This window comes from Hippoglossus stenolepis, chromosome 18 (assembly GCF_022539355.2).
Source record: "Hippoglossus stenolepis isolate QCI-W04-F060 chromosome 18, HSTE1.2, whole genome shotgun sequence".
NCBI lineage: Eukaryota > Metazoa > Chordata > Actinopteri > Pleuronectiformes > Pleuronectidae > Hippoglossus > Hippoglossus stenolepis.
In genome coordinates, this window is record NC_061500.1 from 16,069,571 (window position 1) to 16,084,288 (window position 14,718).

Genomic DNA, 14,718 nt, shown 5'->3' on the forward strand with positions numbered 1-14,718 from the left:
CTGGCGGGAGCGCGCACAGCTACAGTGGAAGCACGCCAACAGTCGAAATCTGCCGTTTAAAAACGATATATTCTTGTTGGTTGGAGTTTATAAATGACGAGAAATGATCCTATTGGGTCATCAATGATTTATTTCCTTGTGATTGGTCGGATCAGCCAATATTTCTGAGGCTTTAAATGTGGAACAATCCCAAACTGTCTAACTCAGTCAAATAAAGCTTTATTAAAGTTTGAAGTGTCGTTATTTAGTGTTGAAGTGTGACTCCATCTGCAGTCTTGTATTTGTAGATGAGTTTTTATATTAAGCTCTTTCTACCTTTTATTTGAATTAAATGATTGCACTGCTGAGCTGATCTGTTTCTACTCGTCCAACACCTTTAATTTAATGTTGACCCTGTGTGAACTTCACATGACAAATAAAACTAGAGCTGCTGCCATGTGATGTATGACAGCTATTTCCGCATTATTGACATTTATACAGTGAGTTTATAGATCTCTAGAAATAGTTGCTTTGTCAATCATTATATGGCTGTTGTGTATTTGATTAATTGCTGAGCCTTGTATCTCCTACAACTGAGTCTAATAAATCATTGATGATTCAATACGATCATTTATCATCATTAATAAACACCAAACAAGATGATGTACTTTTCTAACAGCACGTTGCCATAGAGACGATGACGACTGGTAGCGTGTTTCCGCTGTAGCTGTGCGCGCTCCCGCGATGTCAATGCATTTATCGGTGGGCAGAACTCGGCACAACACCGGATCTTCATTGAGTTGTAATAGCAGTTATCAAACCAACCAATGGGCGCATTACCGCCACCTACCGTGCTGGAGGATAGAGCAGTTTAAATGGCAAGGGAAAAGACAGATTCAGCTGCAACATGCAACTTCACCACCAGATGTCACTAAATTCTACACACTGAACCTTTAAGAGAGACGTATAATACTCACACTGGTTTGCATGAAGGGAAATAAGTCTATTAATGATTTGAGTGGTGTTCCACTCACTGAACTGAAACAAGTGATTGGTGGATATTAACCACGACCCCCTGCTTCCTGAACCAGAAGAGCTGCGACTGACACAAATAAACCAAACTCGGGTTAGAGTTCTTAATTTTTTAATAGCTTCTTGAATGAATATTGGAGATAAACTCAGTTTTTTAAATACGTTGAAGGTTTTATCAGGTATTATGTGACCTTTCAACGTGTTTTCCTTCACAGACTTCCTCTACCATCTTTCTGTTTTCTCTGGTCATGATCAGCTCCGTCTTCCGACCATCTCCACATACAGGACATTTATATGTCCTTAAAACACGCTTTGAGTTTAGTTAGATGATTACTTTGTTCTAGTCTCAGAAATGAGAAATGTGAGTTTGTGTGTGAGCTGACAACATACTGATTTATATTTATCCATCTATTGCTGTAATGTTTCTTAATCAATAAACCAGTCATCACTCAGTCTATTGTACAAGATGTACTCTTCACAGGTGTTTAACCAGACACAAGCAAAGCTCAAGCAAACTTCTCTCACTGAGTAAAAGATACTACAGAGATGAACATGTCAGTATTTACAGGTGGAACTCATGTAAGCATTGTTGCTTTGTGTGTGATTGTAGTTGGCGTGTGCACGTTTTAGAGGAGATGGTTCATATCTACTTATCTGCCAGCACAGAGCCCCTCCACCACTGAGAGCCCTGCAGTGCCCCCCTGTGGTAGCAACTCGCATCATACATACAGTACATAAATGGATCAAATGGAATTCTTTGCTGGTTTATCACAGACTACATTTCCCAACAACCACCTCTTCACTACTCACTGCAATAACAAGCTGCAGCAAAAAGTGTAAAGTGCAAGATTAAAGAACACACACAAAGCATGCACACACACATGCACATCCATTCCTCACGTGCTCTATGCAAGTAATTTATTTACAAAATTGGTTAAGAGGTTCATCCTCATCCCAGTTCTATAACTTCCCCCTTTAGCTCAAACCAAGTGGATGAAATAAAGCAAAAGGATTGTTGGTAAAGAGCATTAGTTTATTTTCCACAGGTTACTTCAGAAACAGTTAATTATGTACAAAATCTGGAATGTTGGATAAATGCATATCAATCCTCTCACTGTGACGGTTTCCACAGAAACCTTAGAAATACTAGCTATACATTAAAACAGGTGCCTCTGCATTGCAATTTATTGCTGGTTTTACAATCGCAAGTCACTAATGCCATTAATAACTCTTTTGTCAAATTTGTTTAGAGTATTTACAATTTGATTAATAAGGTCTAAAGTCCATAGAAGACTTCTAAATAAATAAGAACAAATACGGGATCGTAAGAAACAGACCAACACGGATGACGAAAATGTTTGATCTCCGTAGATTGTCTACAATGTCAGACTGTACGTTTTTGCCGTGAATATAAAGTGACCATTACCCCCCCAATTTTTCCCCCTCTACTCTAAGAAAGTTACCAACAAAATTAGAACAAATAATAAACAGTAAATCTGTGTAAAATATAAGATGTTTTGTGAACATTGTTTTGTGGGGAAATGCACATTACGTTGTTTTCCAGCGAATAAATTTGACCAGTTTAAGATTTTGTTAAAAAATTGAGGGCACAGCTTCACTTTCAAACAGGACGACAAATTATTAAAAGGATAAAAAGTAAAATTTCTATCATATACTGTACAAACTATTCAGTGGTCACAAATGTACTGCTGGATTGAATGGACTCTTTGCTCTGTGTGTGAATTGGATCATTTCCACTTGTTTTTTGGAAACACGTCTCACTGAGTAATCATTTACCACTAACAGGCTGATTTCATGCAACGGACAGGTACATGGAACATTTGATGTTTTTCCTTCTGACACAGTTTGTTGACAGTCAGATGTTTTTCAACGGTGGAAGTTGTTTTCTTTGCACAGATGAACACCGGAAGCCGTGGTATTCGAAGTGTCCGACATCAAAAAGCATCGGGTAAAGTGACACAAACTTTCACTTGTACACAATGCAGAGATGTGATTTTTTTTTTTCAAGCACTATCATACACATGTCCTGTGCTGCTTCATTACAAAAAAAAGAACACATTTCACGATATAAAAACCATGTAAAACCATCAGGGATTAGTAAAAGGTTGTGTCTTAAAAAAAAAAACGCTATGTGATGTTGGTTTTTCTGAATGAAAATAAAGGCTTTAAAGTATTGCTTTTTAAGCCGTTATGCAGATGTACTCAGAAGTTTGTGGACGTGTGACTATTGCTCGAGTTCTGGGGTCAGAGGTCCTCCCCTATTCAAACAGTTCAAGGTCTATGGCACTTGACAACTTGTTTCTCCCAACTCTATTCTCTGTACAGCAAAGAAGAAGAAAAAAAAAAAGACATCGCTCCAAAGGTAAAAGTAAAAAGTATGATTAAAACGTTTGTATAGACACAAAAGGCAAACTGTGGTCTTCTCCTATGTAAAAAAATAAAAAATGAAAAATGAAAATGAAACTGCCAGATGCTGAAACCCTTGTAAAACAAACACGCATCTCAACAGCGGCTGCCTGGAAGATGAAGCCCTTGAAAATAAAACACGAGTGAAACTTAAAATGTTCGTATTCCAGTAGCTCTCTTTAGTCATCTCCTGCTTTCGCCTTCTGTCCACAGCAAACTTGCTTTGGTTAACGAGAACCACCCACAGCTTCCTCTGCTTTAGATTTACGTTGTGGGAAAGAAGCGTTTTCGCTTTTTGGCGGAGAGATGAGACGTGAAGACTGATACCGTTCCCATATCTGTCTGTTAAGCAAGGATCCAGCTAGCAGCTTGTTGGCTTCTCTTAGAAGTGATAACTGGAGACAGGGGCAGTTAGTCAAGCTCTAACCAAAGAAATCTGCCTTTTCAGTTCACTAACGGACATGTTGTATCTCATGTTTGTGTGTAAATCCGATATCGTGTCATTTTACAGAGGGTTATAGACGATATCCTGACTCTGAGCCACCGCCAGTAAACCAGAGGCTCTGAGCCCAGAAATAGTTCGTACATAACCTCTTGTAAAATGTACCATGCCTCGTATTTACACTTTGGTGTTGTACATATTAAACAAATGAGATAAAATGTACAGATTCAAGGAGCTTTCCGTTCCATTACCCAGTCCCAGTCCCACTAAATGATCACATTAAGAGATTCCTGTGATCTGTTTGTTTCATACAGCGCAGGTCGTGGTCACGTCAGGCGATGAGCTGAGCGGCTGAGTTGCTGTGAGGATATTTGAGTTGGACTGAGGACAGGTGTATGTGACCTGGAGCGTGTTCACAGGTTTATGGAAGCAGAGGCGGATGATCTTCTCAACTCCTTGATCTTGAAAGACAGACAAAAAGCAAAAAAAAAAATCCCCCAAAAAACCCCAAAATCAAAACACCACCTTGATCTACATTCGTCTCCACGTGAAAAGCACATACCACTGTCCTCCATATAAACCGCTTGGCAGACCCCCCCCCCAAAAAAAAGGTTTCAACATCTTAAATAAAAGTGTAAAAAAAAAAAGGCGAAGTGGATGACAGGAGAGAGGGAGCCCTGCCCTCCTAGTGGTCAATTCATGTCCATGCGCAGAAATAAAACCCAAATAATGATAAAGGATTTTAAAAAGTTTTGGACTAAGAAAAAAAGAAAAAGATGACCTGTACAGAGACCACAGTAATTATTTGCATCAGAGCATCTTCAGCTTCTTTTGTATAAAAATATATATACCACAGTGATGGCCGTTTGAGGACTCGTACTTGCAGATGTTTGCTGCCCTCTCACTTGGTTCCACTACATTCAGTGGTTTTCCCAGTTTGAATCAAGGCTGTGAAGATCTCGAGTAGGAATAGTCCTGACGGAAATCGACACATCAGCCTCTTCTGTGTATAAAAAATATGAGAGTCGACATAAACGTCTCTCTTCTTCTTCTTCTTTCCTCACATCCCCGCGCACACTCCACAGGTCAGTCTCAGTTGAGTCTATGCTTGCATTTCTCTGAAGATAATCATATCCACAGTGCTTGGAAAAGTCTTTAGCAGGGACACTGCGTTCCCGTGATCGATATTCACAAAGCTGTAGCCATTTGCCTGTGGAAAAAGAGAGAGGTTCGGTGAAAAACCCTGAAGACTCGTAACTTTTTACAAACACTTAGCCAAGAATTCTGCAACAGCAAAACATAGCGCAGCAGTGACCGCCCACTTGTAGGACGGCTCTGGATGCAGAGGCAAATTTCCTGTTCATGAGATGAATCCTGTGATGAAACTACGCATCCGATCAACCGTTGCAAATGATCCCTTGCAAACAACTGCCAGTCCGCATCTTATTGAAATTTACCTTGTTGTTAATATAGTGTTGCAATACATTGTAGTTTGTGTCCTGTATGTATACAATGCGTGCAACAGTTACAACACGATTTTCGCCATTATTGTAAACATTTCAATGATAACAGCAAGCTACACCAATCAGACACTATTACACATGAGGATTCAACATTGCGAATACATTATTATTACATATTTTTTGTAATCATCCAGACTTGTGTCTTCTACAAGAGCACATATCATTGTTTCACATTCAAGTAGCGGATGGTAAGTCTTCCTTGGATGGTTTCAATATCAGAATCTCTATTCAGAAAATAAATGGGATTTGTACTTCAGGAAACACACTGTTGATCTCTATACCTGGATAATTTTATCTCCAGGCTGAAGAATCTTGGCTGCCGGTCCCTCAGGCTGGACCCTTGTCACATATATGCCCTGAAAGGATGGAGAATGTTTTTTTAAAACATTACTTTCACATCTAAAGCTGACAGAGTTGTAGAAGACAGATGAGAATAATGCAGAGCACTACAACAAGAAATCTTATTAATGGTGTGTTTTTACATTGTCATCTGGATGAAAGGGGTTTCCTCGTCCTCCCACTCCTCCTGATATACTGAAGCCCAGCTCTGGATTCTTCTCCACTTTCACACGGAACTGAAACACACCCACATAGTTTCATTTACTATTTATTCAGTCATTCATTGATAATTACACTGCTTTCCTGTATTAGGGCTTTCTAGCTAATGTACTTCTGAAATGAAAGGACTCAAATTCTGGTTAATGAAAAAGAACATCGGCAACGCCTAAGCTTCAAAGAGGTACCATTTCTTTGAGGTATAGTTTTGGCAGATGCACTAATTTGCCTTCTGAGAGCTGGATAAGATCAAAACAATTCTTAGTACAAATGAAACAAACAAGATTTAACATGTTATGCCTGTAGCACACTAGAGGATAATCAGCCCAATTTCGGGTAGGATTCAGCCCTCCGGACGATCCTAGGAGCTACTGAAGAAGAACTGAAACTTGGCTTCCTACAGTGTAAATAAGGCGTTTGTTTCCTGTACCACGTGAACAGAAGAAAAAGAGGACCAAGGTTAGCTGTTTATGCTAAGCTAAGCTACTGGCTGTAGCTTCATCATTGGACAGTGGTCCAATGATCATCTCGCTCATATCAAACTTTTCCTCCAATCAAACCTCAGACAAAACAAAGAATTCACTTAAAGTCACTTTGCAGCATCTCAGTTTTTTTCTTGTCATTTTCATGCTTCCTTCACCTCTTGCTGCATTGCTTCTTGCGGGACCCGGGGGGGTGCTTGTGGCTGGGAGACTTTGAGCATCAGGTAATCGATGAGCTGCTCTCTGGAAGGGTGGCGAGCCATGGGCATCTGGGTCACCTGGGTCATCTGAGGACGACCAGCGGGTCCCATCTGACCGTTCAACAAAGGCACCTGAGGAACAAAAACACACAGCGATGAAGTGAAAAGTTCCAGCAGGATTTTCTCTCAAGCTTCCTGGACCTTTCAACAAGTTAAATTTAGGCCTTTTTTAAGACCTTTTTTTAGAGCATAATGAATGAAATGTAAGAATAACATCAAGTGCGACAGATATGAAGGATAAGATGGATAAAGTGAAGTAGACTAGACTAGTAGACTAGACTCAAACCACAGAGACAGTAGGTATCCATAATCAACCAGAGCCAAGCAAAGTGTACTGCAATCAATTCTAATCAATCTTGTAGGCTCAGTTATTGGTTCCACATTGGTCTTGTTTGTTGTTTTATTACAGCGTGCCATTATCTGTATCGCTGAGAAAGAACTACTACACAGTGAGACATTACAAACCAAGCATATATTTTAAAGCACAATCCAAATAGCATTAAATGATAATTAAGACATATTTAAACCTTTGTAAGTTCTGAACACCTTTAGACTTGTTAAGGGCTAAAATTCAGATGACTGAATTTTAGACATGCAGAAATCCTGTCTTTTCTTAAAAACAAGCCCTGTAGCATCAGGGTAAAATGCAGACAACATCTGCAAGAACAAGTAATTCCACAATCAGCGAGGTTTACATTTTCATAACTACCCTTTCTGTGTATACTGCAGCAAGAAATATGCCGCTGTATGTTAAATAACCTACTTTTCTGTGGGGGTCCAAGGTGTAGCTCTGCTGCCCTTGTGGACTATACACATCATCCTGAAATGGAAGAAAGAGGGGATGAATTACACTGCACTCACTCCACTAAAAAAACATTTACAAACAAAGGATAATTGACAAACACATTTTTCATGTTGGGTAAATGATATTAGGCAGTGCGGTGTTGATTTAGAGGAGAGGAAAGGAACACATCTGATTAAAATGATGAAAATCTGTGATGCAACTGCCTATAGTTTCTATTCATACACTATGCAACACGTAATTGTGAGTATTAACTTTCTGATAATCTATATAAACACCTTCTAAATGCGAATATGCAGACTCTGTAGGAGAGGGACAATGTTTTGGGGCTGGAAGCATTCTGGTTCTGTGTCTAGTTTGACCAATCAGCAAGCTTTGGTTGCCTGAAGGTAAACACATTGATCGAAATGCATCAGCTATCTGCTTTTTAATCTCTTTACATCCATATGCAGATAGCTGTTAACAGAGATTACTCAGAATGTTGTCTGGACCTGAAACATCTACAAAAATCACCTCAGTTTGTGTTTTTTGTGGAGAACGTTCAAATTGTGTGATAAAGAAACTAGTAGGACTTTATACGGGGAACGGCATCTTGGCCCAGATAACAGTCTACACTGGATGCCCTGAAATATTAGCCGTGGCCAACAGAGGCTAATTCGTTGTCAGAAATGGGACGATCCAAGATTGACCTTCTGAACATGAAGTGAATCCTAAATGTCAAGTAGTGAAGAGGTTAAACAACAGCCTCAGACGTCTCTGGAGAAAACAGCCCTGCTATCCACTTTGTAGATCACTTGGATGCACACGTCTACATTCTTACCATTCACAATCACAGTTTTCATCCCCACACAGAAAGTGAGAGGTTAAGATGTGATTTTGATGTGATCAAAAATATTGAAGTGAACATCTAATTAGAGTTAAGGGAGAAAAGAAAATCAAGGTTGCTGGGATGTATTACAATCACAGGATGTGATCACAGGAGTGGGGCAGGTTGGAGGGAGAATGCACAGGGACAGTGATTATGACGTTAAAGAACCTGGCAGGTTTAAAAGGGGGCACTTTGTACCATATATAACATTCAAATTACATATCTGGTTGTCAGCTTTAATGCAACCAAAAGCGGTATTTCCTTAGGGAGAAAGTAAGCTAAAATAATATCTTATAAATAATAATGTATTGGTTAATTTATGCAGTTCCATCACAGCTTAGGGTGACGCTTTTTGTTGTCAGCTGGATTCAGAGTAAATACAGACTGGCACTGAATGTGTCACCAGAATCACAGCAGCCAGAAATATCTTTAGGTTTAATGCTTGAATGAGATGTAGCAGCCACACGCAGCCAGAAATATCTTTAGGTTTAATGCTTGAATGAGATGTAGCAGCCACACGCAGCTTGTAAGACTTTATATCATTTCTTTACTCGCTACAGCTCTGTAGTGGTCTCTGACAACAGCTTTACTTTGTTTTGTCCTCCTCTGATTCTGCCATGCAATAAAGTCGACTAACCCGACTGGAACATGGCACAACAACCAAGTGGGCCCCTTTTAAACATGTCTGTTTGAATTAAGCAAGAGAGAGCTCCACAAACATCCAGTTAGAACACATTGTATTTTCATTAGGAAACATCACGTGTTAGGGAAGGGTTTGTGAGAGATCAGATGTTTGGAGAAACTTCATCACCCAACATTTACTTTCACTTGTCTATAAAAAGGACAAGTAAAAGATGTCTTCTGAGCATCGGTGATCACTTTCTCACATCAAGGAGAGAAGGAAACAGACATTTCCTTTTCTTCTATAGGATGTGAAACTAGCACAGGCTGGAAGCCCCGGCTCAGTGAGAGCTGCAGGGGCTAACGACAAGTTGACAGTACTCACACAGAAGCCCAGAGCTCCATACGGCTGTCCCTCTCTGGGACTAAAGACCAGAGACCCTTGGCTGGCATGCATATCCCTACAGCTGCCGTAGTGAGACCAGCTCAGCGGAGCGTTATTGGAATTATAGGAGCGAGACAGCGCATTCTGAACAGAGGGACGACATGGAACGACCAGCAGCAACCGACATGTCAGTGGTGGCCATGCAATCCACCAAATGAGCATGACATAAAAGACACAACAGACAAAAGTTTACAACATACACAGAAAAAGAACATGCAGTGAATAAGAAGCATTTTGCAAACAGCTGGGTTAGTAGACATTTATAAAAGGGTCAACTCCACATTAAAGGGTCAGTTCACTCAAATCTGTATTGGTACTTAGCCATACAAGTAAATAGAGTTTCATTTGTCCAGGCTTCATGATGTATCCAAAAAAAATGTAGTATACTAAAGTTTCAGGTAAAATCTCTTTCCAAAAATCTGTCCACAATTGGACCGGTATGGACCATTTCTTTGGTAGAAAGTAGTTCCAATTAGAACTCACTCAGTAGAGCGCATACTTCCTCCAAGGCCCAAAAGTCCCCTCACCAAACCCCATTTAAATTCACTAGATCCAGATTTTTGATTGGATCGTCACCAAATTACACACACAGATAAATATCAGTCTCCTAAACATGGGAGCTTTTTCCCCCATCAGGATCCATGAATTATTCTCTAAAAAAAATCCACAAAAATTTTGTAAAATAAAATGATGCAAAGTGAATAAAAATTCCTAGCTATGCACCCTGATCTGGACTCACACCAAAACATTATGGGTTCTTTCACACATGCACAACACAGCGGGAGGTTTTCTGCAAAGACGCGTTCACATCTGCAACAAATCCTCTGCATTATTCAGGCGAGAGGTGGAGCAGCCGGGTGCAGCAGACAGAGATAGGAAGTGACGTATTAACTCTGCTGCAGTCAGTTTCTTGACAACATACAGACACTGCTGTCGGCTCTTATCACCACAAACTCTCTTGACATATTAGCCAGTGACTTCCACGTGTGTCACCGCTTTTTCACTGTGGAATATTTGTCTGCCCTTTCTTTCATTTTTGCATCTGTCGCGTGTTAGAGGCGTCATCAAACCTCCCACTTGCGCGCGGTGAATCCAGCGGGAGATCCCCCACTGGATTCACACATCAACTTCTCCTGGATTTCTACAGACTTTATACTAGGAGGTCAGGCAGAGAAAGTCCGCAGAAACTGCGGAGCATCTGACTCGGACATTTGTGTTCACACATGCACCTCCTCCAGAGAGAATACGGAGGAACTGCAGAGTTCAGTGCATGTCTGAAAGCAGCATTAGCAATTATAACAATATTGCCTGTAAATGTGAGCATATTCATGTTAATACTGAGGGATCTGGTCACAGGTTAAGTACTAGAAAAAACTCCTTCAACACAAATTCCACACATTGTATCACATTAGTACTTTTTACCTTTTCAATTTTCTTGGCCTCGATGTGACGCATCACCTGATCTCTCCAGTCTTGCGGCACTCTTGCTGCTCCCACTCCCGCTCCAGGGCCATCCAGGAGCGAGTACTCAGACTTCACCCTGGTGTTGGGCCTTTTGCTGGGGCTGCTGTGCTGGTAGTTGAAATCACAGACGGACATGGTCCTCTCTGGAAGCTCGTGGGGCTGTGGCCTCGCAATGAGAGGCCTGGAAGCTCCGGGTACGTCGATACTGTAAGTGCGAGCTGACAGGGGCCTCTGCGCGGCCTGGCTCATTGCCAGCGGGCCCCTGGCGAGGGTGTGAATGTCCCTGTAAGTCATATATTCCCCATCGGGCAACTGCATGCGCCTTGGGTCACCCATTGAAGCTGTGGAGGCGGTGCTACTTTGCCTCTGCAGAGTGCTGCTGCGAGGCTGGCTGCCAGTAGAATGAAGTCTCTCCATAGCCCACATGTCCCCAGAGGGTTTAGGAGCCATGGGAGGCCCCCTTTGCTGTTGCTGTTGAGGGAAGGGAGGTGCCTGATTACGATTGGAGTAGTTGGTGTTGGCTAGTGAGTGTGGAGGAGGAGGGAGGTAGCCCTGGTGCTCTGGGGGCATGGCCGTCCTCTGGGTCCACATGCTCTCTTTCGGTATGGCACTGCTTGTGTATTGAATATTGTACTGAGGAGGAGCGATGCCCATGGCCATGCTGGAGGAGATTGGGTATCTGCTGGTGCTGGCAGGAGGCTTGGAGCAGGAGAGCAGGTCTGAGGAAGATGCAGAGGAGCTGGGGTAGACCTGGAGACTCTGGTCATTGAGTAACTGACTGGCTGACTTGCTCCTGACTATGCTCTGGCCCTGAGCTCCTGGCCCCGGACCGGCTCCTGCCATCCAGCTCATTGCTGCTGCCTCATATGCTTCATCATCCCCTTCAAAGGAGAACAGCCTCATGCCCCCTGTTTCCATGTTACTGACACTGTGGGACTTCATCACCTGTGGGGGATGGCACCTTTTGTCTGGAGACAGCTCCTCTGTGCTGCGAGACAGAGACATGTCACTGCTGGCTGTCACGCCTGTCGAGGCCACATGCACGGCAGATGGCTCCGCTCTCACTGCTTGACTTTTGTTCCCCAGACTGTTGAAGCGGTCACCGACCTGCTGGTTTCCATTCTGTAAATGCTCCAAGTTGTCATTGCTGAAAGTCTGCTTTCCGCCCAACTCCTCCCGGGTTACGGAACCATTCTTGGTTTTGTCCACCTCGTCCAGCTGAAGCATGTTGTCAGTTGGCAGCTTGGAAATGTTCATATTGATCTGGTCCCACTTGGTGTAGGTGTCTTCCATGCCATTGTTGATTCCCTTCTCAATGAAGGCCAGTCTGGCTTCCATTGACAGGTCGTAGTCGCCCATTTTTTCTGGTGGCGTCTGCTGGGTTTTCAAAAGGGCCTGAAGGGACGTTTCAGAGCCATTACCATTATGGAGGAGAGGGGTGGTGTCTTTAGGCTGGTTCATGTTCTCATCTTCTTGCCTGAAACACAGGAAAAGACATCAGAATTTGTAAAAACAGCAGGAGGACGTGTCTCCCTTTTTACTCTGTTAACCCTTGTAGACTGGGTGCAACGTTTGTGTGTTTTGGAGCGTGCATCCGCGATGTCATAGTTTTCAAGACACACAAATATTTAAATGCATCAATTAGTCACTAAAATACTTGCAGAAAAGACTAAATATAATTACAGGGAATGTAGTTTGTTAGTGCTTTTAGCCTGCAAAAAAGTAGTGCATCAGACAATGACTGATGACCTAAATGAGGAGAGGGATATTGAAACTGATCACAGCAGTTTTTCACTGATAAAAACGATGAAAATAATAACGAAGACAAGACAGATCCAGACGATGTGGCTTCTGAGACTCAGTCAGTTAGATTTATGGAAAAGGTGATCTCCAATGAAGTCAAACCTTTAAGCTAACAAATGTTTTGATTTTTATGTGTACATATGCTTCGGATGCTGAAAAATAAAACTTTCTGTAAACGCTGGCAATTCCATCAGCTCTTCAGAAAACCCTCAGGTTTTAGGTGGTTGTTTTCAAACAATTTTTTTAGAATACGTCTTTATTATTCATGTGTTAACATTGAATATACCAACCGGCTTTTCGGGAGGAAAGGCATCTTTGCTTCTCTCTCAGGGGTACACAGAGAGTTGTCCTGGCTGCTGTCCGTGGTCAGAGACACTGAGTCGGACATGCGTGATGGGGATGAACAGTTACTATTGTTCTGGTTGCTGTTGGCCACAGTGTCATCCAGCAAAGAGTCTGCATCTTTCCCATCATCTGATGATCAGGAATATCAGTTAGTGAATCAGTTTGATTTTCCACTGAAAAAAAGAACTGTTTTAGTGACTCAAAGAAAACCTTTTACCTTTTTTGTCCTTACTTAACGTCACTACTTTTGGCTGGTTGATGGAGATCTCAATAAGAGGGGGTCTCATCTCTGCTATTTTCATTTCCTCTTCTTCATCCGACAGCTCCTCAGAATCCTGGAAAATACAATCTCTTTCGTAAAGCTGCATTTTTCTGATAAAGCTTCATCATGTGCTTGCTGCACTTTTTGTTTGTAAAACTGTGAGAACTCCTTATAATTGTGAGTTCTAAATATTCAGGTACCTCAAGTGTGTCCTCGTGGTTCATCATGGAGCCCTCTGAGGATTTCAGTGGGACTCTGTGGGAGCTGTAAGACGTGTCTGAAGCGTCTTTAGAATCTGGTGCAGAGGGATTTTGGGCATATATATTGGCAGATACATGGGGCGCTTTGTCTGTTGCCACGCCGTTGGGGCACGGGGCCTCTATCACCTGCGCAAAAACAATCCAGATGTTTTCGTATGAAAAATGTTTCTTTACATGAATGTAGAATAATTTTCAAGGTTTATTAAAGAGGCACTAAAGTGAGGTAAATATAAAAAAGGAAAATGAAAGTGAAAGTGACACTTCTTTCCAAATAAAATATCAGTTACATATGAAGCCGACCTTTACACCCACGTCCTGCACACCAATGTGGTTCCTCTCTTTCCCCGACTCGTCGCTTGACTCATCCTCCTTCAGCCTGTGAGCCACAGACTGGGCTGTCTTCACCATGTTCTTCAGCTCCTCTGGATATGGTGTAGGGTAGCGCTTCAGGTTTCCCTCCTTGAAGAGTACAAGAAAGCTTCTAATTAAAATAATCTTGTTGCACAATCTGGTTTGTCAGAAGACAGAGGTGATGGACAAGCAGTGTTTAATGGGAACTAAATTGATAACAATGTACATTAGGAACGTGCAATACAATACAGACACTTTTCCCTCAGATACACAGGCACTAGGGATTCATAGAGCTATCAGTCAAACTAGGTGAGTAAAGACCCTTATTCCCTCTGACAATATTTTAATTACATGAAAACAGTTAAATCAAAAAGAAAGTTGATCCCAAACTATACTCCAATAGCCCTTAGAGCGGAGGTAAATCATATCAACCCAGTTATTTTCCTTTCAGAGCTGTGACACTAACCCTCGGTGGCGTTTCTCTCTCATCCTTGTCCTCGTCACACTCGAAGGCCACCTGAGCTCGGTGCTTGCGTTGTTCCTCCCACAGCGCCGGATTGAAGCTCTCCGAGTCAGAGCTGGGAATGTCTGGAGGAAAAAGCAGAAACCAGGACGCAAATCTTTTATTACTTTTTAAATGAATGCTTTGCAAGTCATCCCCCATGGAGTGAAATTCATGCAAATGCCACTAGATGGTGCAAAGACACCACAAGGCCTTCGAATAAACTGAAGGCACTGAGGAGGAACTTGAAATTGAGAATTTGAACAGTGTAGACTCTCAGAAATGTGGTTCTAAT

The 14,718-nt window shown here is 41.9% G+C and overlaps 1 protein-coding gene across 2 annotated transcripts in view; it reads right to left on the minus strand.

Moving 5' to 3' along the window:
• Positions 1 to 2,023: 2,023 nt before the first annotated feature.
• erbin (erbb2 interacting protein) overlaps positions 2,024 to 14,718 on the minus strand; it is a 55,091-nt gene continuing 42,396 nt past the window's right edge. Inside the window, exons 16-27 of one of the 2 annotated variants that reach the window (XM_035185129.2) lie at positions 14,388 to 14,509; positions 13,871 to 14,029; positions 13,511 to 13,696; positions 13,266 to 13,383; positions 12,994 to 13,177; positions 10,859 to 12,377; positions 9,377 to 9,520; positions 7,464 to 7,520; positions 6,599 to 6,772; positions 5,886 to 5,978; positions 5,685 to 5,759; positions 2,024 to 5,090 (exon numbers count right to left, since the gene is read on the minus strand). In XM_035185129.2, coding sequence (XP_035041020.1) covers positions 4,983 to 5,090; positions 5,685 to 5,759; positions 5,886 to 5,978; positions 6,599 to 6,772; positions 7,464 to 7,520; positions 9,377 to 9,520; positions 10,859 to 12,377; positions 12,994 to 13,177; positions 13,266 to 13,383; positions 13,511 to 13,696; positions 13,871 to 14,029; positions 14,388 to 14,509 — 2,939 coding nt within the window. In that variant the 3' untranslated portion in view covers positions 2,024 to 4,982. The remainder of the gene's footprint in view (positions 5,091 to 5,684; positions 5,760 to 5,885; positions 5,979 to 6,598; positions 6,773 to 7,463; positions 7,521 to 9,376; positions 9,521 to 10,858; positions 12,378 to 12,993; positions 13,178 to 13,265; positions 13,384 to 13,510; positions 13,697 to 13,870; positions 14,030 to 14,387; positions 14,510 to 14,718) is intronic. The other variant, XM_035185130.2, reaches the window with a different exon arrangement.